The sequence below is a fragment of the Stegodyphus dumicola genome, chromosome 3, assembly GCF_044657685.1.
Source record: "Stegodyphus dumicola isolate Sdum_Otavi_A_Nest chromosome 3, ASM4465768v1".
Taxonomy (NCBI): Eukaryota; Metazoa; Arthropoda; class Arachnida; order Araneae; family Eresidae; genus Stegodyphus; species Stegodyphus dumicola.
In genome coordinates, this window is record NC_140770.1 from 28,608,524 (window position 1) to 28,632,538 (window position 24,015).

Consider the following 24,015-nt stretch of genomic DNA (forward strand, 5'->3'; position numbering starts at 1 on the left):
TTTTAAAGAAGTTCTTCTTGAAACTCGGCTCCCATGTACTATTTCTTTATTAATTGTTTATATATTTAACCTAGAAAACGATCTTTCGGCAGTAAAGGTGGTAACTGTTAAAGTTAAGATTTTCAAAAATTTGTAAATTTGAGGGAAAATGTCTTTATTGCAGGCCACTGAAGCTTCTGTTGCAGATAAACTATTTTGCTGTCGATTGATAAAATATTTTGCTCTAACTAAAAAAAATAAATAAATATATAAATAAATAAATAAAAACCTGATATTCGAAAACAGTGTACTATAGATTCTGTTATAATGCGGAAACGACATGTTTTCTTACATGCCAACTACAAAAGAGAAATTTATAACTCGGTTTCATTTATTTGCTTTAGAATTGTGCTCTTTTTTGAATAAACTGCATTGAAAAGTTTTCTGAATTGTCATTAATTTCTTGTAGGTCTCTCAAAATATCGTCTTTCGATTGCAAAATCCTACTTAAAATTTTTCCAACTGAGAATAATGCAATTGCAAATGTAGAATATTTCAATTGACTCAAGAGTATAAAAGCCCGAATATGATTCTTTATCATGTGATTTCCCTATTATTTCGAGTACATGATACAAAGTTTTTAGTAATTCTACTATACCCATAAGAAATTCGTGGCTGTCTATACAACGAGGGCGAGAAGATTTATTTATAGGGCGAAATTTAGTACATTTTCTTACAAAATAGAATTTGCTTTGGAGGTGTTCAAAAAAGAATAATATTTTTCTATTACTGCCATGCAGTTATAAAAAGTGATATGCATTAGGAATTGTGAGAGAATGAGAAGCGAATTCATATAAAGCGCTAAAGGAAGTCTTTCTCTCACTTGAACTTGTACTTCCTTGAATATCCCTGGCATGGCTGCGGTACCATCTTAGCCATGTATTTCAGAACCAAGTCAAATAAATGATGTCAAATTATATATAATTGCATTAGCCAAATCTCTCCGTGTTTCCACCACAGGCTGAGCCGACGCTAGATATTTTATTGCCTGGTGCAATTTTTACGGGTCCTAAATTCTGCTACCCAATATCTTTTTAATTATATTTGAAATTTTGCTTATTATTGCTTTATTTTGCTATAAAGACTTGCTTCTGTGTAGAAATGTCTCTGTTACCATCAGCTGTAATTAAAAGCATTTGCTTCTATTAATTTTCACAAAGTAATTTTATTTCAAATATTGCGTTTTCATTTTGTACTTTGGGCGAAATATTCATTGCATTTAGTTGCTATGGAAACAAATATTATATTATACTATTGACTTCCTTAAGAGAGCTCTGATCATACTTAGTTATAATAGAGGCCAATAATTCCACATTCTACAAAATTAATAATTTTATTTACAATAACCAAACAGATGCGTATCGGTGGTTATCATCTACTACGTCGCAAACTAAGCTAACTAACTTTCTTTTCTCAGAAGAAAAGCGCCATCTAACGGCGATACAGAAACCATTTGTGGGGATTTTCAACTCCCCACCTGATAATTTTTGTAAAAATTATCACTATTTCAGTTTACAAAATAATTCAAATGTAAGAAAGCAACTTAGATATCAATATCAAGTACATTTACCTGATGTAAACATAAACAGCAAAAAAAGAAATTATATAAAATTAAAAATATAGTTAATAGCAATTCAACTGTTACTCTATAAGTTAATATTAATTCGAATTACAAACAGTAAATTATTAGTAATAACTAAACTAATTAGCTAAAATTAATGTTAATGAACATGAAATATAAGAAATAAAAATAAAAAGTTACAAAATTAGTTCATTTTCAGTTAGATTGGGGGTCTATCAACTGCACAGGTCCCTTAAAGTCCCCTTTTTTAGTTTTTACCACACATGATCGTACAAGACCATCACGTCCTTTAAAAACTTGAATTACTCGACCTAAATCCCAGAGGAACTTACATTTAGTTGTTCCTTCATGTAAAACTATATCACCAATTTTAAGATTTTTCTTCTTTTAAGATTAAATCAAGAAGATACTGTTCCATTTTGTCCAGATCTGTTTATAAGTGTTGTCTGATATTCTTTTCGTTTTATTAGACTCTCTCTTGTTGGAGAGCTGTTCAGGATCTCAGTAAAGTTGTATGGATATTCATTTTTATGACCGATCAATAGAAAATCAGCCGGCGCAAGCGGTTCAGGTTCATGTAAATCGTTGTAAACGTAGGTCAAAGGACGTCTGTTCACAATATTTTCGACTTCTGTCAGTACAGTCATAAATTCTTCAAAATTTAGTTGAGGTGTGCCTAATATATTTTTCAACGGTTCCTTAATAGTTTTCATAAAGCGTTCATAAAAAGCTCACCACCATGAAGCTTTTTATGAACGCCTTATGAAAACGATAAATTTCCAAGTCAAACCTTCATTTGCTAGAAAATTTTGAAAGTCTGCTCCTTTAATTATGCTGTAAAAATACTGTAAATCTTTGGCAGCATATTTGAAAGTTTTCGCGATGTCTGAAAAAAAGGTGCAACAGTTTACCCTTCTCGAAACGAAACGTCTGAGAGCCAAAATGAATTTGTTTGCAGACATATTGGAAATTAGTTCTAGATGTAAAGCTCACGTAAACAATACGATGTATGATTTCTGAATGTCGTTTCCAGACTTGATGTAAACCGGAACCGTGAAATCCACACCTGTAACACAGAAAAGGGGAGTTTCAACAATTCGGTCTTTAGGTAACTGAGTTTCGCTGTTCATTTGTTTCGCTGGTTTTACTGCATATTTCCGACAAATTAAACAGTTGCCTAAGACTTACTTTCTTCACCAACTGGCGGCCTTTAGGAATCCAAAATTTCTGTCGTAGTTTGGTCGTAGTCTGTCGTAGTTTGTCGTAGTTGCAACTCCTGCATGCAGAACGTTATTATGTTCCCTTTTTACAATTAATTCAGTAAATTTGGAATCTTTAGGAAGAAGAACTGGATGCTTCTCGTCAACTGTATATTCGGTTTCTTCTAATTTTCCTTTAATTCGAAGAATTTTATATTCATCAAGAAACAGTGCCAAGCTGAATATATTAGAGCTTGGAGAAGTTGACTTGTTAGATTGAAGAGCCTTAATTTCAGGTATGAAGAAATCCATCTGAGCTTTACGAGCACAAAATATTTCAGCGTTTTGAATTTCAGAAGCACTTAATGTGCTACTATTAGCGGTGAGTTTTCTTGCCTTAGCAACAAAACGTTTAATCCATGCCACAATTCTGAGAAATTTCAGCGCATTGCGGAATTTTGTTACATCCAATAGGTGATCATCTCTTTTCACAACAATGTCATAAGCAGATATCTTACTACGGCATTCTAGTTGTTCGTCGTTTCCCACGTCAAAATTCGGTTGAATTGGCCAGTTTATATGTTGGTTTTGTTACCATTCTGTTCCAAACCACCAAAGTGAACAAGTTTTCAGAGAATTTACACTCAAATCCCTGGTTAATAAATCAGCAGAATTTTTCTTACCGCTACAAATGTTTCCAGTTATTAGGATTTGTCAAGGTTTGAATTTCTGCAACACTATTAGAGACAAAAGGTTTCCGGTTGCTAGAACAGCCTTTAAACTAATAAAATACGATTTTCGAATCTTTCCATACACGAACTAGTTGACAAATATTATTAAATAATTTAATTAGATATTTTGCAAATCAGCTGCCGTCACTGCTCCCATCAATTCTAATCGGGGCAGTATTAAGCTTTTAAGAGGAGCTACTCTGGTCCTTGATAAAATGAAACTCGTTTCGATTTCACCAAACTTATTTGTATTTCTGAAATATGCTACACATCCATATGTGTTATTACTCGCATCGCAGAATATGTGTAATGAAATGTCACTATTTTGTTTATCAACATCTCGAAAGTATTTTCTATCTATCGATATTTCTTGTAAATGAATTATTTCTGAAAGCCACTTCTTAAATTCAGTTTCAATATCATTTGGAAGCTGTTCGTCCCAATCAAGACTCTTTACCTATATCTGTTGTAGTAGGATTTTAATTCTGATCACGAATGGTGATATAAATCAAGTTGGATCATAAATTTTAGCAGTAACGTGTAATACTGTTCTTTTACACACAACTAGTTGAAGATGATTCTAAAGATTTTACATTTGGTTTAATAGTATCATTTACTGTATCCCAATCAAGACCTAAAATTTTAGCTTGCGCAAAGGAATCATTCATTGATAAACCGTTTTTTAACCACATGCTTTTTAACTCCTTAGAATTGGTATTAAATCGCGTGCTTTAAAATCGAAACTGTATCAGATGACAATTGGTATGCCTTTTTTACTGTACTCGTTCCATAATATAACTCATCGACATATATAAAGATGAATTCAACATTTCATAACTTTCAGGATTTTTAGTGATATATTTTTTAATATGGTGTTTTTTTTTTTTTTTTTTTTTTTTTTTTTTTTTTTGTGTCTGCTAGAATGAATGGACTGATACTAATACCAAACGGTAAACGTGTCATATTTATAATTTTGAACGATTCGCTGTTGTCATTCTGAAACCAAAGACATTTTAAATAGTTGCGATCTTCCTAGGCAATACTTATCACTAGAAATGCCTTTTCTATATCAGCGAGAAAAGCGATGTCATGTTCTCGAAATTTAAGAATGACATCTGATATATTGGGATTTAAATTAGGTCCAACCTGTAACATATCATTTAATTACTTAGTATTTTCTCCTTTACATGACGCATCGAAAACAATTCTAACACGAGAAGTTTCTTTATCTGGTCTTATTACTGCTCTATGGGGCATATAATAATCTGATTCGAAATCTTTATTTTGATATACTTCAACAATTCCGTCATCGAGTTGATCTTGAATTATTTTTATGTATTCCTTACGCAATCTGTCTCTCAAAAATCTCAAAGCGCTTCTTTGCAATGTGAAAATTATTATTTAATTCATCAGGATTAGATTTCCAAAGCAATTTAGTTTGATATCTTTCCTTATATATCGCATTGTTTATAACGGTAATGTTTTGTAAACAAGCTTTCGAACCTGTAATTACCCATCCAAAGACAGTTTTTAATGCACCTCAATGTTTATTTATTGCGATTTTTTCATCTAAGATAAATTTCCAAAATATATCGGACTATTAGGATTTCAGCATCCAAATATTTATTTCCGCAGCATGAGTCAGCCAGCGGTAGTTTAAGCCTAGTCATGAATTCTGACACTTTTGTTTATCCCGGAGGAGAAATTATGGCGCGGGTAATGCTTGGGATAACGAGAGTTTCGATTATTATCGAATACTGCGTATCATGTCTAGCTTTGATTTCAAATTCTTTTCTGAAGCGCATTCCATTCCAAAGGAATAAACAGACAGTAATTCATAGCGAATAGTTTTTAACTTGAGCGTATTCGCTAAATGTTCAGTACAGAAACTTCTTTGACTTCCATTATCGAGTGGAAGCCTAGTCACTTTAGAAGTAAATTCTGCATTTGCAACAACTGCACGTGTTTGTAAATAAACATTTTTGGAACATGTCATACTTGCATTACACTGTGAAATTGAACTGATAGTTTCAGCATTAGAATTATTTAACTCTTGAGCATCTTTAGCATTGCAATTTGAATTCGATGATTCTTTAAATTTGTCCTCAATATTATTCGTTTGATTAATTGTTGCAGCATTTTTATTTCGGTTATTACCCAGACAAATGGAACAATGATGACTTTCGCTTTTGCACTTTGAACAAGAAAGTTTATTAGAGCGACAGTTTTACCAGTGTGATTCATTTTGAACATTTCAAACAACGTTTGGTATTCTTTAAAACTTCTATTTTATTTTGTGGTGACATTTTAGATTTAAATGAATCATGTGGTGCAGAACAGAAAATGCATTGTATACTTTTATGAATTCCTTTCACGAAAGTGTTTCGGTTTTGAAGCTTCACATTAGGATCACTAGTTTTTAAAAATGGTGTTTGAAATTTTGTTTCGTGTTCATTTGAATATTTGTTGCGTGCCAAGAATAAGGTTTTTTTTCTCTGTTTCAACTTCTGATTTTAGAATATTAATTATTTTCAAGACCTTCCAATCTTCGTTTATTCCGCACTTTTTAGTGATCTCTAGAACAATATCTTGCGGTATCAATTTAATCAATATGGTACGTAATAGAGAACCATAAGTTTCTGCATTTACTCCTAAGTGCTTCTAAGTTGCGAACTTCTATTTGAGAAGTATCTAACAATTCTCTAAGCAGAGAGACGTCTGTTGATTTCCTAACAGGTGTTAGATTTAACAGTTTATTATTCAAATGAGAATTAACGACCAAAGTTTTTTGTCCAAATCGTTCCATTAAGGTTTCTATTTGCTGCTTCATAATTTTTATTTGTTAGATGTTGAATTCCTTTAATTGCATTTGCGGCTAACCAGTTAAATATGAGTGTAAATAATTAAATTTATCTACGTTAGATAAATCTTCATTTTTGTGTATCAGGGAATCAAACTGATCCCAGAATCTTTGCCAATCGGCAGGATCGCCATCGAATCTTCTTACTGTTAAAGACGGTAAGTTAACGAATTGTTTTTCTAATTTTAATCAGCTAATAGGCTGTTGTTGCGTTCTTTGTGTGTTTGGTTTACATTTAGTGATAGCAGTTTTCAACTTACGTGAGCAATTAATCAGTTTTTCATAATACTTATCGCATTTAATAATTTCGGTTTCGATTTCTTTAACATCCGTAATTTGACTTTGAATTTCAGAATCTATTTCTTTTAACTGTTTAAATTTCAAATTTATTTGTTCTGAAAGTTCTTCCAACTCTTCTCCTGGGGTTTTCATCCGCAGAGAACCCGTTGGCGCTTCGGGAAAGAACCCGTTGGCGCCGTAGCATTTTTACTCCCCAATCTCGCGGCTTTCACAGATAATAAAGTATGTAGATGTAAAACTAACAGGTTAAACGTGATATACGAAAATAAATTTGTATTAAATTCAAGTTAGGACAGAAAACAATGTATTAAACATAACGGGAAGTAAAAATTCATTTAAAAAATAACAATTAGTATACTTACGTTTACATTATACTTATATGTATTTTCTCTGATTCATATAGAATACTAATGTTTCTATTAGAAGTGTCTTTTTTCATTATTAAGTACTTTGCCTGTTGATTGATGTATTTTGGTATCCCATGTAATAAATTAATGAATGCATGACCTTTAATACATCCATTTTACATAGTTTTCAGTTTTGTTTTTTGTTTTTTTTTAAGTTACTTGCATATAGCTTAAAGCATTTTACGTTGAAACAAATACTTATCATTTTTCATAATATATTTCACAATACAAATAACCTTCAACAGTAATCAAATTTTCTTCAGTAGCATTGTTAATAAAACTAGAACTTTATACATTTTAAAATTATTATAGGGGTTGGAAACCTCGTGGTTCTGCGTGCTTACAGCTGTTAATAATTAAGAACATAACGTGTACAACCATGTTACAAATTAGCATTTACCCCTCCCGGCATATTTTCTTCCTTTGATACCGAACTGACGAGCCGAGAACCGGCATCTTTCGACGAAAATTTCTTTAATTATGCGAAAATATTTCTATTCATTGTTAAAAAATTCAGAAAAAAAAAAAATAAATAAATAAGAGAAAAATAATAAAAATCTTCAAATGCGAATAACAACCTTCGCATAAGCCAATAGGATGAATTAGCTAGGTTACCAGGTTTGAACTATTATCGCCAAAGTTGGCAATGTTTACATTTACCGGGTTCTCTGCGGAAGTGCTTCCTTCTCCTGTTTCATTATCTAAAATTTTAGCTTCGATTTTAGAAATTAATCTTGTCGTAAGAGATCTAAGGCGTAGCCCTTTTAGCCTTTGCGATTTCCATTTCGAAATCACTTTTTAACAATGCGTTCAAATTAACTTGATATCTTCATTTAACTAAATTTCTTTTCTGATTTTAATTACATAAAGAAGAGGAGTTAGAATTCATTTGCATCTTGTTCAGTCACCAGTTCAATCAAAACAGAAGTAATTTGCAATATAAGATTGATTTCTTAACAAAAGAAGAATATTAAATCTTACCTTGAATCATCTTCATATTTATCTTACTTGGAACAAAGTATCCAAAGATAGCAGCACATAATTTAATCCAAAGTTAGCAACACTTATTACTATATTCGAAGCACAAAACAGCGTATTTTCCCAGCCATTACACCAAAGTTGCAAGATCCTAAATGAGTTTTTAATGCGTAATCTCCTGCCTCTGTTTGAAACCTGAGGAGTTCGCGGCAGTTTCCTTTATTCTGATGATTTTAAACACTATCATAATTTACATTCATTTGCCCAAAATCACGATGACCTCTCAATGAAAATCTATTTCCCTCATGGAAGATCATTGCTTTTACTATGAGAATAATCTCTTTTCGGTTTTTGTAACTCGATAAGGGTTAGCGATACTAGCTGCGTCAACTATGGATTCTTTGTGGCTAAGAACGATATTAAAAAAAAAAAAAAAAAAAAAAAAAAAAAAAAAACATAAGTAGATAAAAAAAAGTGCTTATGATATTTTTCGCTTGGTGATGTATGGAATATTTCGTTAGATTTTCTCCAGTTGCGAAAGGCTTATACATTAATTGTCCTGTTTAATTTCTTGCATATCTTTTTGGTGAATATGCAAGAACTCCATCTTAATACACTCCATCTTAATTTTAGAATAATCCAGCCAAGGATATTCAAATAATAAGTATATTTAAATTTTATTGCCAAATGAAGACCTGGAAATGCGCACTTTACTGTTGGAGCCCAAGTGTTTTCAAGAAAACTAATTTTTTCTACATTGCGTAGTGGTCAGCACGCTCGACGCGAATTCGAGAGGTCCGTGGCTCGAGTTATGGGGAGGGCATTGCACATTTTTCATCGCTCCTGCTTAAAAAAATTCCTAATGTCTCTACACTGGCGCCCGAATTAAAAGGGGTGGTGGATGATGATTCTCCACCACCAGGATTTGGCGACTGGGTTCCCTAATCCCCAATTGCCCTTTACAAGGGGGAGTATATAAGATATTTCTTTCGCCCTCTTAGCATGCCTTCGTGGTGTAGTGGTCAGCACGCTCGGCGTGTATTCGAGAGGTCCGTGGCTCGAGTCCCGGCGAGGGCATTGTTAATTTTTCATATCTCCTGCTTGAAAAAAAAACTGTCTCTACAACTGTCTTTGAATAAAATACCAATAACATATTGATCTACTTTAAATATTATTTTAAAGGTGGGATAGGATTCCCCGAAAAAAAAAAAAAAAAAAAAAAAACTTAGAGATCTAAGGGTTCCGTGGGTGGATAAAATTTGAAAACGACTGCTGTACTCTAACGTTACAAGTTAATAATTGGATTATAAGAAAAAAGATGAAATGAATGTACTCGTTTTAGCAAACTTCAATCTGATATTAAAATAAAATTGTTAACCGAACGGCAAACATGAACGCTAAAACGATAGCCAATACCGTTTGACTATGGAATAATGTAATGACATTTTCTCTTCAGTAGTACGTGTAACGAGAGATGTCAAATCATTGTCGAAGTAACAAGGCCCTGGGGTCCTACAGGAATCCAAGTGCCCGTTTCTTAATTTTTTGTTTTCAAGAGTTGTTTTGCCAAATGAAATCTCATCCGGGGCATAGGCTTGAGTTAGAGGTTAGCAGCAAGACCCTAGCTGGTGCTTAACTGTCCTGCAACATACCGTATTTGCCTGAGTATAAAACGCATTTTTTTCCTTTAAGAATAGGTCTGAAAAATGGGGCGCGTCTTATACGTCGATACTCAGTTTTTGAATACATTCATTTCTGGAAATTTTCTCTAATCGGAGTTATGCAATTTTTTTCTTGTTTCCTTGCGGAGTGTGGAAATATAACAGTTATGTCGAGCTCAGTGAATGCGCATGCGCTGTCATCGACAATCAAGCTGGGTTCGTTTAAACTTTTCTATTTTTGTGAAAGATTTTTAAGTGTCTGAAATTTTTATTGTTCAATTTTCTTAAATTTGTTGGCACGTTATGGCTCAAAAACAACGTCGGCATAGCTATAACATAGCATACAAGCTAAGTGTGACTGCGTATGCTAAAGAACATGGAAACAGGGCTGCAGAAAGGCATTTTGGGCTACCCTCAGCTTAAGAACTTGGCGGAATTATAATGATCAGTAACAAAGTTTTATCCGTAAAAACTGTGTATGAAAAAGGGGGTGTTCCTTATAAGCCGGTGCGTCTTATACGCCGGCAAATATGGTACTTTAATACCATATGTATGAATACCAAATTTATAAATGTAATAAATTTGGATCATTCGGTTAACATACCCCATTGTTTCGTGGAGCGTGCTTTTGATGTGTATGAATAGCATCTTCTTTATCCATATTCAGCCATTTTCTAGCATGCTCTTTCTTCTCCACTGCATATTTATCCACTGCATAGTGAATAATAGGGATGAGCATTAACAAAATAAGCATACGTATTCTCTTCCAATAAGAGAGAAACTAGAGGATAAAGCAATTCAAAAAGACCTCATTCAATAAGAAAATTAGAAAAATAATGCCGCCATCAGTATTTACCAATTTTGGAAACAAGAAAAAATTTTGGAGTTTGCACTTTGCGGTCTCTTCGCCGCCTAACCCTGGGTACTTCACTAATAAGAAGAATGAAGTGAAATGTAGAGTCTTTTCTTTGTTTCCAACCTTTTTGCTTCCAATAGGATTGTAAGAGCAATAAGTCATAGAAACATAATAACTTAAGTTTGTTTGTTGGTGTTTCTTTGTAGGTGGTGGTTAGAAAGAAATGAAATTACACCACGTTGTAGGGTTTCTCAATCGAAGAGGGAGGAATTCCTCGTTTAAGAGAATTTCATGGTTTCAAGGGGGAAATGCAGTCAGCCTTTTAGCTACCTGTTAAATACTTAGTTTTAGTTTATGAATATAAAAAACTACTTTTATTAAAATTTTGCTATTTATCAACGCTTTTTTCATTTCTTGTTTAATTTATAAAAACATTAAAAATAATCTAAATTTAAATTAATATAAATATATTTTTCGAAATCGGGGGATGATCATCTAGCATGGCGAAAGGGGTATATAGGGCGAAAAATACTGAGAACCACTGGTACGTAGTATTGTTGAATCATTTGCATATTTAGCAAAGATACTTTCGGGAGGTTCTGGAAGATCTACTCTTAGGTCTCCAACAAATCTTTCGATTCGATTTTCTTCATTACATATAAATAGCCGAATGTCTACACAATAGCTGATTTTTAAAAAATTTTCTATACACTATTGAAACAAACTTTATCTAGTTTATTTCGATTCTTCATAGGTTATTCTATTGTGTGATCAAGTCCCATGAGTTTTGAGGTTGATTGAATGCAAATTTAAGTTTGAAGTATGCACATAACATTTCTGCATAATCTGTATATTTACCAAAATGCCTAATTGTAAATCTTCAAAACCACTAATGTATAAATTGAACGGAGTAAGTGCCAGGAAAGATCCTTTAGGTTCTCCCGACTTAATATTTTTTTTCAAACTGTAAGATCTATACTTATAGGTATGAAAATATAATTCCTCTCATAAGTACTCATGTATTTGTATTGTTGCGTGCGTACGGGTTCGTAATAAATTGAATGCATAATCCGATGAAAAGTGAATAAAATGTATTCTTATCACAGCAAATGAAACAAAATGCTGAAATTTCCTCAGAAATATTCGTACGATATTGCAATATCTCTCAGTAGTTATATTTTAAACTACATTCAAAACTCCATTCAAAATAGAGAAAGCTAATCCGATCTCACCGCGAATTCGCTACAATAAACCACAAGAATTAAGTAAACAACTGCTAAACAACTGAATCGAGATGTTTTCCTCCAGCTTTTATAAGCTTTTTAATCACGCACGAGAAGTTTCTCGTAATTTCTCGAATTTTCTGTAAAGCAAAACAGTACAATTACGAGATAGCGCATGCTCCTGTATTTTAACTTTTCCTGCGTAGCTCTCTCTTCAGATTGCACAGTTCCTCACTTCGTAATTCTAAGTTGATGTTGGAAGTGAAAAATTTAAGAACTGATAAGCTAATAATCGCTTAAGTTCGGTGACAAGAAACAATAAGATAGAAGGGTAACTAACCCTTTATTATTCCAATAAGATTTAACAAAACTTCGCCTGGGAGTGTACAAACAAAGCCGCACTTGGGCTTGAACTTAAAAGACTAAAAATTAAACTAAAACTAAGATTAACTAAAGAAATATAGCCGAAGCTATCAAGATTCAAATCTAGTTGGCCCCTTAACTTATTTGACTACGGAGCTTAGCAAGAGCCTGAGTACGGCCGAGCGCAATAACAGCTTTGAGAGAGAGAGTGGCCAAAAAGGCAGACGCGCGTTAAATCAGCGACTCTTATTAGATTATCTCTCAGATTATCTCTGCCTCTATAAGTAACTTCGTGGTTTAAATACCGCTCCTCCTCATTAAATATTCGGCAAGATTCCAAAACTACGTTCTGGGCGGAAGTAGTGAGTTGAAGTTAAGAATTTGACATGAAAGGAATTTAAAATTTAACTGTTAATAAAATTAACATAATGCTCACAAGATAAGTCTCGTGCTGCATTGCACGGGGATATAAAACAATTTTAATTAATTCTGCTAATAAATACAAAAATCGTAACAGTATAATAATTTTTGAGAAGGAGAGCTAAAGGAAGACTGACAGCTGTAAATGATAAACTTGTAAAAGAGACTAGTATGTCACGATTTGCCAAATTTTTTCTCTGTACCAGAAAAACGTGCTGCAGCAAGCGTTTTTCTTTAAAGGTCCGTAGATTCAAGCACTTGATATACTTTTCATTAAAAACAACGAAAGCTAGACTGGATATTTTTGATAATATTTTGTTTGTCCAGTTACTTAATCTTGAGAATGGTTAGCTTTTTTTTTTTTTTTTTTTTTTTTTTTTAATTTTGAGTTAGCAGGGTGACAAAGAAATTAGCGGAAATCTGAGGATTTTATATTATTATAGTTTATGAAAAACAAAGATTTCTATCATCTTCCAGCAGTTTAGAAAATAATTCAGCAATGAAACAAACTATAATTTTAGATATTTGAATATTCCCTTTTGGATAAATTTTCAAGCGCATGATATGAAATATAATTATTCCCTTCCAGCTACCTAGAGTTTAGATCAGCAGTAATTTTGAAAATAAACGAGAAAATTTCTAGTTCCATCGATTGCATCATAACTTGCAATATTACAGATTTATCTATTAGAAAACATGTAGAAAAAGTTATTTTATATTCTTTTTCAGATGCAAAAAATAGTTCTGTTGCTCTCATGCAATTATCTCTCTCGATAGAAATATATTGCCTCGTTAAATTTTAGTACACACGGTGTTAACAGTCTTAAATTAGTATGAGAGTAGGTATAACAAAAAATTTACTACAGCATGTTTAAATTATATCAACAATTCTACATTTTAGCTTGCTTAGTAATAATAACTTTTACTTTTTTTTTCTATCAGGTAGATTACAAATACATAAATGATTTCTCTCTGTTCTTACATTTAACAGTGAATTACTGAAAATGTTTTAAGTTAAAAACAGACATGACTATAATTTATTTTATAAAATTTAATAGCAAAATGAGGTTTCACTGAATTTGATTTTCAGAATGAGACGAATTTGACGTTTAAGTTGAATGCTGCATGAAAGTGGAAATAGGAGACACCGATGATATTACTGACAAATTGTATCTAGTCTATATATGATAAAAATAATTATGAATTTAAGAACATTTTTAAAACCATAACAAAAATTCAATTCTTTATTGTTATTTAGCGTTATATAAAATGTGATGTACTTCCAAGCATTTCTTAAATACTTAAATACTTTCTTAAATAATAAATTTCTTTTTTAAATACGTTTAATATATATAGACTTTCATAATTTAGTATCATGAACGCAATATTTGTACACAAAATTAGAGCTTCAAAATATTATTTTTAAAAATATGTCAGACTTATTGTCTTCTTATTATTACTATTCTTGGGAATACCGTATGTATTCTAGAAGAGTGAGCATTTCTTGAGTTAGTTCTATTCCGTGAAGCTTTCCCTTCAAGCCACAAAAGTCTACCACTTCAAAAAGATTTTTTTTATACTCTAGAAATGGTCTCCATCTGCAAGAGAAATACTTTAATGAATCAGTAAATTTAAATTTTAGGTACTATACTGAATAGTTACAACATTTATTTACCTAATTGACTCATGCCATTTAAGCATGTTTTTAGCATAATTTTGCACTTAAATGAATGAATGGTGTGTAATATAAGCAAGGAAAAAACTAGACGTTGTATAAAATGTTTGAATCATTATGACAAATATTTTTCTTATAAGTTATTGTTAATTAAATCTTAAGTATTAACTTACAATGATACGTTATGCAATCTTCCTCGATTCTTCGGAGCTTTTATTTTTCTATATCCACTTCCCCCCTTTTTTTTTCTTTCTTTTTTTCTTTTTCTTTCTCCCCACCCCCATTTTACTCTATTCAGTGCAAATAGCCATCAGATCTTTTCCGTTACAGGGCAACACACTGCAAACAATTATCTGTAGAAAGATACTATCTGCGTCAACAGGGAAGAACAGGACTATCGGGAATTCAAGAAATTTCCATAGGCACCTGTGCGTATGCTACTGCTTAGCTCCTTGATTTCGATGGTTTAAAAAATATAAAACACTAATCATAACTGTAAGCTCATTCAGCAGAAAAGGATAAACATAAAGGATATTCAAAAGAAAAAGTCATAATGACGCTTCCCGGCACTCTTGACAACTGTTACTTTCTTTATACCCAACTTCATAAGATGGTCGGCACATTTGTTACACACGGCAATAGTGGGAAAAGGAATGACGTTATGTCAGGGCATTTAGTGTCTTGGACAGAGAAGGTAAACTTGAAAGTATGTCTGTACCTTTGTGTTATCTGATGACTGCCAATGCCAATGATTTTCAAGTTTCGGAGTGCCTATGGTTCAAAACCATTTACCTCCACATCAGAATTACTAAAAGTGAGCAGAAATAGGAAAAATTTTGCATAAGTAATTGACTTGATGCTCAATAGAGGGAGCCACAAGCTCGAGAAAGTTTAGGGATAGGAATACGAAAATAAAAACTTAAACATCATAACTTTTTTATAAGTTTTTAGGTTTTAATACTTTTATATTTTATACTTTTTTTGGTTTTTTAAATTTTTTAACACAATAAAAACACTAAAGCAAAAAGCGGATAGGAAAGAGTTTACGATTAATAGGCTCATTGGCATGTGGCATCTGGTGACTGTTCACCAAGATTAAGACTTTATCAGGGGCGTCTTATCAGTCCTGATAAGAGTTGCTTCCCTCAGGATACTGAACTTCGTAATGGTATATATATATATATATCGTTGTGCCTTTATACCTTGGTGAAAGAAATGTAAGTTGAAAAGGTGCCTGAATCATTTTTCTAGTTCCCTGTGCCGGTTAGACTAACTCCCTCCGCTCCAGAGCCGGGGCCAGATATTTTGCCGCCCGATACTATCTCTGAGAGTCATAAATTATGCTGCCCGGCATCTTCCTAAATGCAAAAACATTACCGCCCTAAATTCTGCTGCTCAGTGCATTCCATAAATTCTAAAAATTTTGCTATTCTTTAAGTTTACTGTTCATTACTCCTCCAAAGTCTAACAATTCTGCAGCTCCTGAATTCTGCCTCCCTGTTCATCCGCTCCGGGTACAAGGGCTCAGGCACCAGCTCTGTCCTGCTTAAACAGAGGTCTTTGTCAAGGGGAACTGGCTCATATCACTATAACAAACAGGAAAAATCATATTAACACTCAGACAGGCAGGCTTCTCCACAGGAGTTTCAGCGTTCTCTACCAATGTTTAGCAGTTTTATTGCTGTTCAGCAGTGGTTTACATCAGTTTGAGGAAGAATCTACTCGCATTTCGTGTAGCAGCATAAGCCAAACTCCGAAACTGAGCACACTCCTATTCGTTTTATTTTGAAGTTTTCTCCCAAGTTATTTTTAGTTTAAACACACAACATGGTTTAATTATTTATCTCTGAACATTGTCAAATATCTGCTATAAATGTAGTACATTCACAACATTGTTTCTTCTGTTGGTATATTAGGAATGTTATAACTAAGCATGCGCAGTTGTAGAGTACTATCCTGCCGGTCATCTGTCCCCCTGCCCAACTGCTACAGAAAATTATAAACTTTATAAGAAGGATCTCATTTACTTTGCTGTTTTAGCTGCTTGTTTTGTTGCAGCAGGCGCCGTTTAATGTGGTTGCAGTTATGTTAGTTAATGTCAGCAGTTTATTGTTACCATTTGGATATTGTTATGGAACTGCTGAAGATTCGCCCATTTATAAACAGAAATATGAAGAATACATCGCTTATGGTGATCCTCAATTCGGTTAATATTATCAAAATGTTATAGAATGAATTTTCTAAACTGAAATATTATCATCAAATAAAAGATAAAATAGTCAGATGAGATCGAAATAGAGCAAAGAGATCGCCAAACGGCAAAGCTATATCGTCAAGAAAGGGATTAAGTCGCCAAAGAACTTGATTTTGATTTAAGGCAGCATTAAAATTTTGGAACTGCGTCTCAGAAAAGATAACAAAGAACTATTTTAAGCATTCCACACTTTTAATAAAGGACAAAATGAAAGAAGGTGAAGAATTAAAAATGTCTCAAACTAACACGAATTTTGAGGAATTTAATGCTTGGACGGATACCGATGAAAACCCATATGCTGCAGATTCAATGACAGAAGACGATATCTGCCTGTAGCTTTCTGAAATAAATCCGAACATTTGATAAACTTTCCAAAGAAGATGACGATGATGAAATCAGTAAATGTTCTACAAATGCTGAAATGAGGAATGCCCTATGGGTTTTATAATTAGGGGTACAATATCTGTCAAACAGTAGCCAGAAGCATTATGAACAGTTCAAAAAGAGAGCTTTTGTGAAAGAATTTCAGTAAACCAACTATTAATACATTTTCTAGAATTAAAATGCTATGAAAATAAATATTTATATATTTTTAGTTATATTTATATTAAATTATTTAAATTCCATTGATGTTTCTAAAAACACTTCTCTCATTGCTTAATGCTGTCATTTGCTTAATGTTATGAAGATGGTCATAGGCAAGCGTGATCGCAATGTGTGGCGCCTAGTATCTGTTCATCGATGTATGGTTGCTGTTCATGTTTAAAGAAATATCAAGATTACTACTCGTATTAGCATAATTCAGATTGCTACCAAGGCTGGTCACGTGTCAACGAAATAGAAGACTTTCTTGGAATACATTTCGTAAAATATTAAATACATGAAATAATAGAAGTAACGGATATTATTTAATTTCATGCAAAAATAGGGAGCATAAATTACGCAGTGTCATGAATTATGCAAACAAATATGGTGTATTTGTTATTTTTAGAAGTACAAATAAACAAAAATAATTAATAATTTTAAAAAATGAAAATATTACGAAATATGGAAATTAACAAATTTCTGCATTTATTTTACGTCCATTTCTCATAAAATGAACTTAGCAGTGAATGAGAATTTTGTTCTACAGTCTAAGAAGTAAATAGAAGGAAAAATACACATATTATTATAATTATTTCTAATTCTGTGCTTATTGTTTTCATTATTGTTCTGTACCAACTCATTTGTTTACTTTAAGAGTGTATATGATATCATTTTATTCTAATGAATTCGTTTCCTGGAATAAAATAAGTGCCTAGATGTAATTCTGGGTTAAATGTGCATGAATATAAAGGAAGAAAATTTGGAAATATGTCTATTCTGAACAGTTACATTACATCTTAGAAGAGAATTACTTAAGTTAACAGAAATCTATTAAAAATTTGTTCTTAAATAAGTGGTCTCATACATCTCCATTTTTGAATCTTTATTTCATGCTATATTCATATAACGTATGTCTGTTCATTGAAAGAAATACAGATTTTAAAAATTCTACTTTTAAACGAATAACTGTAATATAGTTTCATTCATTCCAACTGGAATTATTGTAGTCTGTTACTTTCAAATAGGAATTTCAAGATTATTTTCCGCCTCCGGATTTTATCCGTAACCATGAGAACAACACCTGCGGAAAAAAGGTCGAGTCGCCTAATTTTGTTTCTCCACTTCATTTCCATTTAGCTTCATGAAAAGCGCGCGAATGGAGGCTGAGATGATTATATTCTCAAATGAATCGCACTGCAAAATAAGCGGTGTAGCACCAGGGTACCTGGGTCAAAGACCCTACCTCTTCTCGAACAGAATAAGTAGTTTGGAATTATGGTAGTAAGTAACTATCAAATAATTAATAAAATATATACATATTTACATGGTTTTTAAAAAAATTTCTAAGTATATTAGGTGAAAGAAATATATTTCAAGACTAAGAAAGCGGTATAGTGAATAAATCTAACAAACTAGAGTGTGCGAATGAATAATCGAAGACTAATGAAAAATGCCATCTGGGGAAAAGTTGAGAAGGGGAATGAGCTGGCGTTAACCTATAAAGACACTTAATAATACAGAAGCTAAAATAAATAAAAGGCGAATACTGTGAGTCTCTTGGTGCATTTAAAGGACAATGTTACATATACAGAATCTTAAATTACACATGCAGTAAGCAAAGGTACAAATCACAGTATAAACAAATTATTCAAGATGGTTACTGAGAATGGCAATAGGCCGTTTGCTGCTATTTAGATTATTGACATCGTAACCATACACCTTGATAACTGAGTTGTTGATGTTTTTAAGATTGTCATAGGGTTTCCGGGTCAGCCCGCAATAGAAATACTTTAATTGTTTTATACGTAATTCTTTATGCATTTTTTTAATTGCTAGCATACGAAGGCGAGTTGGTAAGCTGCCTTAAGACACAATTTTGCGCCTGCTGCAACTTTTTTTTGAAGGATTTACAGGAATATGCCCAAACTGGGAAGGTGTAACATAAGATGGAACGGAATACGGTTTTGTAAATAAGCAACTTATTGTCAATTGATAGTAAACTGTTTCGAGAGATTAGGGGAGTGAAGTGTAATTTTACTAACTCGAAACTTTCTCAGGATAGATGTGATGTGTGGGTTCCATGAAAGAGTTTTATTGAGGATCATCCCAAAATAAGGGACTTGCTTGGCCTATGAGGTTTCTTCTCCATAAAACTATAGGTTTTTGTTGAATTTGTTTTTCTTAGTAAATAAGATTACCTGCGTCTTGTCAATATTGACTTTGATTTTCCACTTTTTCAGCCAAGTCTCGAGTATGTTAATGTATTCTTGTAACCGTTGTATTGTTGGGCTAACAAATGTTCTTTGTGTGAAGGTCGCAGTATCGTCGACATAAATTACGAGTGTTGTGTTATGTGTGGTGGGAATGTCGATCATATAGATATTAAATAATGTAGGTCCGAGGAGGCACCGCTGGGGGACCTCTGCAAGGATTGCTTTGCGTATAGAAAGTGTGTTTGAAACGTGAACGACCAAGTGTCTACCTCTCAGGTAGGATTCAGTTATGTTTGTAATGTAACCTGGGAAACTTAAGTTGTGTAATTTGTATATGAGTGCGTCTAGCCATACACAATCGAAAGCCTTTGCTATATCTAGAAATAGACCTCCAGTGACTTTCTTCTGCTGCAGTCCTTCACTGAGGAATTTAACAACACGATATAACTGGTTCACTGTAGAATGTTTACTTCGAAAGCCAAATTGGTATGGAATTATGATGTCATTCTACTCAAGGTGCTGGTTGATCCTAATAAGTAACACAGCTTCCATGATCTTGCTGAGTGACGACAACAAGTTTATAGGCCGATAGGACTCAGGTAGGCTTATTCTCAAATGAAGTGGAAAAAACAAATGCTGTGCGATGATGACGACATGAGTTACGTTCACATGGGGGTTGATTAAGGGGATGGTGCTGGAAACGGCCTTGAAATCCCTATTTTAAAATAACAGACTACAGAAAGGTCTGCATGTTTTAAATGTTTAAAAATCTTCCTATAAAATTCTAGCAAAGCTTCAGACAGATCAAATTATCACTCACAAACCACTTTCAAAAAACTCCTTTATTTTCCTTTATCTTCCCAACTCTAGACATATAGACTAGTTACAAAAATGTTTTAAATTTTACAAAAATGTTTAAAATATTCATGCATTTTTTTTTGGTGTTTTTAAATTTAAAAACATCAGTTTTGTTAAAAATGCTTTTTGAAATCTAATTTTTTATACTTTCCTTCCTTCCCTATACTTCTGTTTAGGAAAATTTTATACTCCTTATAAAAAATAAGACACAAAAGATTTTAGTCCATGCTGCAAAAATTGACGAGGTATTTGATATAAAAGTCTATTAACATATTCAAGGGCCGTACAAAAATAGAAGAGCGAAATGGTTGCATTTAGACGTGACTAAAAATAAAATATTGTTTATAAAAATGTTTCTGGTGTTAAGAAATTACATAAGCATTTCTACTTACATCATTGTAAAAAACATTGATCCATATATATATATGTATATATATAAACTTTATTTTAAAAGGATATTAAGATGTAAACAAATAATTTACTTACTTTTGACTTTTCAAAATAATTCTTTCCATCAAACAAGAGCATTTAATGAACATATCCATATCAAGTTTAATATAGGAATCCAAATTTAACAATCTGCGCAAGTGAAGTATTTCGTCTTTCAAATATGCCTCACTGAACACACTTTCATATATTTCTCCCAAATCCTTTGGGAAAAGAAAAGTAATATAAAAGCACTTCTTGTCTTCTTTAATTAAATATTATGCACATAAATTAAAAAAATCTGATGTGTACACCACATGACTTCCTTGTACGGAATATTAAATTATACGCACTTTTTCTTGCATTTCATTTAAACTTATTCGATTGAATTAAGCCTACTTCGTCGACAGCGCATAAACCACAATAGAATAAATGCATTCTTTAAAATTCACTCTATTTGTTTACCATAGCGACACTCTGGCGCTAGGTTTACTTAACAGTATTATATTTCGTTCATATTATAACTCAGAATGCACAAAATTCATATCATTTAAAGAATTATCTAATCGTTGCCACATGTTCTATTCAAATACTATAATAAAGCTAGAACGATGTATAAAAGAAATTAAGCAAAGAAAAAAAAAAAAAAGAAAAAAAAAAAAAAAAGAAAAGAAACAGTTTTTCACAGACGATTGAGTATTTCTCATTCAATTAATTCAGTTTTCACTTCGCGACAAGGCAAAAATACATAAAAACTCAAAATATCTGTATTAAAAATTAGGAAGTAAATCTTAAACGCTTATTTCCTCGAAAAAATTCCAGAAAGGATTAAGCATGATTTAAATAATAAATGAAGGCGTTATCTTTGTTGTTGCGAAGCTAAGTTTCTCTAGATTGGCAACAAATCCGCTACTCAGCTCTGTCAAATGTAAACAAGAGCAATGGCCGCCATCAAATTAGGCTCAGTGGCACTTAAACAATTTAAAAATTGTTGATAATTCTAAACTATTGCATAGAGATTTACTAAAGGAATAAAATTCTTAACCGGAAGATAAAAACAACATAATTCAATCATTTTTAAAGCAAAAAATGTACAATTTACAAACATATAAGAGTAAAGAAACTGAGATCACTGAGCCGGGTAACAGAGTGGATATATTTTTAAATATATTTATATACGTTTGGCGCGGCCGATTGAAACCAAAATACGAGATGAACATCTACATGTTATAGTAGTCTTATATACAAAATTTCAACGTTCTGAGGCTACTCGTTTTTGCGTTATGCGAGATACGTACGTACGCACGTACATACATACGTTCATACAGACGCCACGAAAAATTCTCTTCAGAATTCATTTTAAAGCAGTTTTTTAGTTTTTTTGGAGGAAAAGAGTCTTATTCTGTCCTTACGTACATCACGCAAAAACATCGTTAAATTGCATTCGAAAGCGGTCAAAGTGGATATTTTCGTTGAAATATGCTGCCTGAAGCTTTTCGCGATTACAATACTTCCTTTTTACTTCGTACAAGGAAGTAAAAAACCTTAGCTGAAATATGATAGAAACTTGTTTTCTAAAACCGTTGAAATTCAAAACCCATTCAAATGATGAAGTTGTATAATTTCATTTGATAGATGCATATTCAGTTCATCATTAGATTAATTTGAATTATAATTTTAATAGTCTATTGGTGGGAAGGATAGAAGCAAAAATGTTGCTGTGAGAAAGAGACTGTTACTTAAAGTGATTCAAAATTTTTTAAAGTTTTATAGTTGTTATAAACTTCACCCAGTTTACTTAATTTCACAAAAATGACTTTTGTTAAATATATTGTCTTGTACTTTTGATTGTAGACTATAAAAGAAATGTTAAAAGTACACAAAATTCAATCTTAGATATGTGTTGATTTTAGAAAAAGATTTTATGTATATTTCTGTAGACAATGCTGCAGATATTTCAGTTCAAGATTATGTATTATGAGCTGACCATTTCGTCGATCTAACAAAATAAATAAATAAATAAAAATTAAATAAATAAATCTTATGTGGACTACACATGACTTTCTTGCACGGCCAATTACGTTATACACAGTTTTCGCTGCACTTCATATTTAAACTCATTTCCTCGAATTTCACTAGATATATTTCTCATTCAATTAATTCAGTTCTCACTTCGCAGCAAGGCAAAAATGCATAAAATTCAAAACACCTTCATTATTAAAAATTTTAAAATACAGAAAAACCTACAATTCCAAACATAGTTAAAAACAGTTAAAAACAGTTTTTACAATTAAAAACAAAGTTTCTAAGCTAAAATAAGTAATTCCGACAACAGACAGGAATTCAAAATTTTCAGTGTACAAAACTGAAAGTTAACAGTCTCACTGGGCAAAAAGACATTTATGTTGGTGAACCAACTAAATTCACTATTCGACTAAGAGTTTCAAACGTAAACAAATGGTGACCTCGTTGGTCCTTGTGCCACTTTTAAATTGTTGATAACTCTACAACTATTGCATGCAGATTAACTAAAGGCTTAAAAACCTTAACCGTAACATAGAACAACATAATTCAATGACATAATTTATTAATATATTATAATACAAAAGCAGAGGTGTATGTATGTATATGTACTACATAATTCAATGACATAATTTATTAATATATTATAATACAAAAGCAGAGGTGTATGTATGTATATGTATAAATATATTTGGTGCAGCCAATTGAAACAAGGGAGATGCGCAGTTACATATTATAGCAGTCCATAAACAAAATTTCGACGTTCTACAGCTAACCTTTTTTGAGTTATGCTAGATGCGTACATACGTACGTACAGATGTCACAAAAAATCCTTCCTGAATCCATTTTACAATCCGTTTTGGGGAAAATAGTCCTTTATTCTGTCCGTGCGTACAGTTGTCGTGTACAAAAGTCGTCTAAATGGATTCGAAAGCGGTCAAAATGGATATTTTCGTTGAAATATGATACCTGAAAATTTTCGCGATTATAATACTTCCTTTACTTCGAATAAAGAAGCAAAATGGGATTATGGCGACGCATGCTGAACGAAACAGAAAATGAAAAGGAAAACAAAAAAGAAAATGTATGAGAAAATGGTTTTAAAATAACTTTTGCGAAGAAAGGATTGGAATTAAAGTCTTTAACTGAAATCTTAAAAAAGATCAGTTTATCAGTTGGAGACTTTTTAATAATTTTAACAGGAGGAAAATTTAAAGAATGTTCTAGAGACCATAATGATTAATTTAGTTTAACCATAATGATTAGCAATTTATCCTTGAGAAATTTTACATTTATTTTATACTGAATTATTAAGAAAAATAACCATATGAAATAATCAGTAATGTGGTAACGTAAATGTGGT

At 32.3% G+C, this 24,015-nt stretch overlaps 1 protein-coding gene across 1 annotated transcript in view; it reads right to left on the reverse strand.

Annotated features, from left to right (window-relative positions):
* Positions 1–13,642: 13,642 nt before the first annotated feature.
* Positions 13,643–24,015, reverse strand: part of LOC118193386 (uncharacterized) — a 41,900-nt gene continuing 31,527 nt past the window's right edge. The window contains exons 8-9 of the mRNA XM_035364464.2: positions 20,691–20,854; positions 13,643–14,217 (exon numbers count right to left, since the gene is read on the reverse strand). Coding sequence (XP_035220355.1) covers positions 14,079–14,217; positions 20,691–20,854 — 303 coding nt within the window. The 3' untranslated portion in view covers positions 13,643–14,078. The remainder of the gene's footprint in view (positions 14,218–20,690; positions 20,855–24,015) is intronic.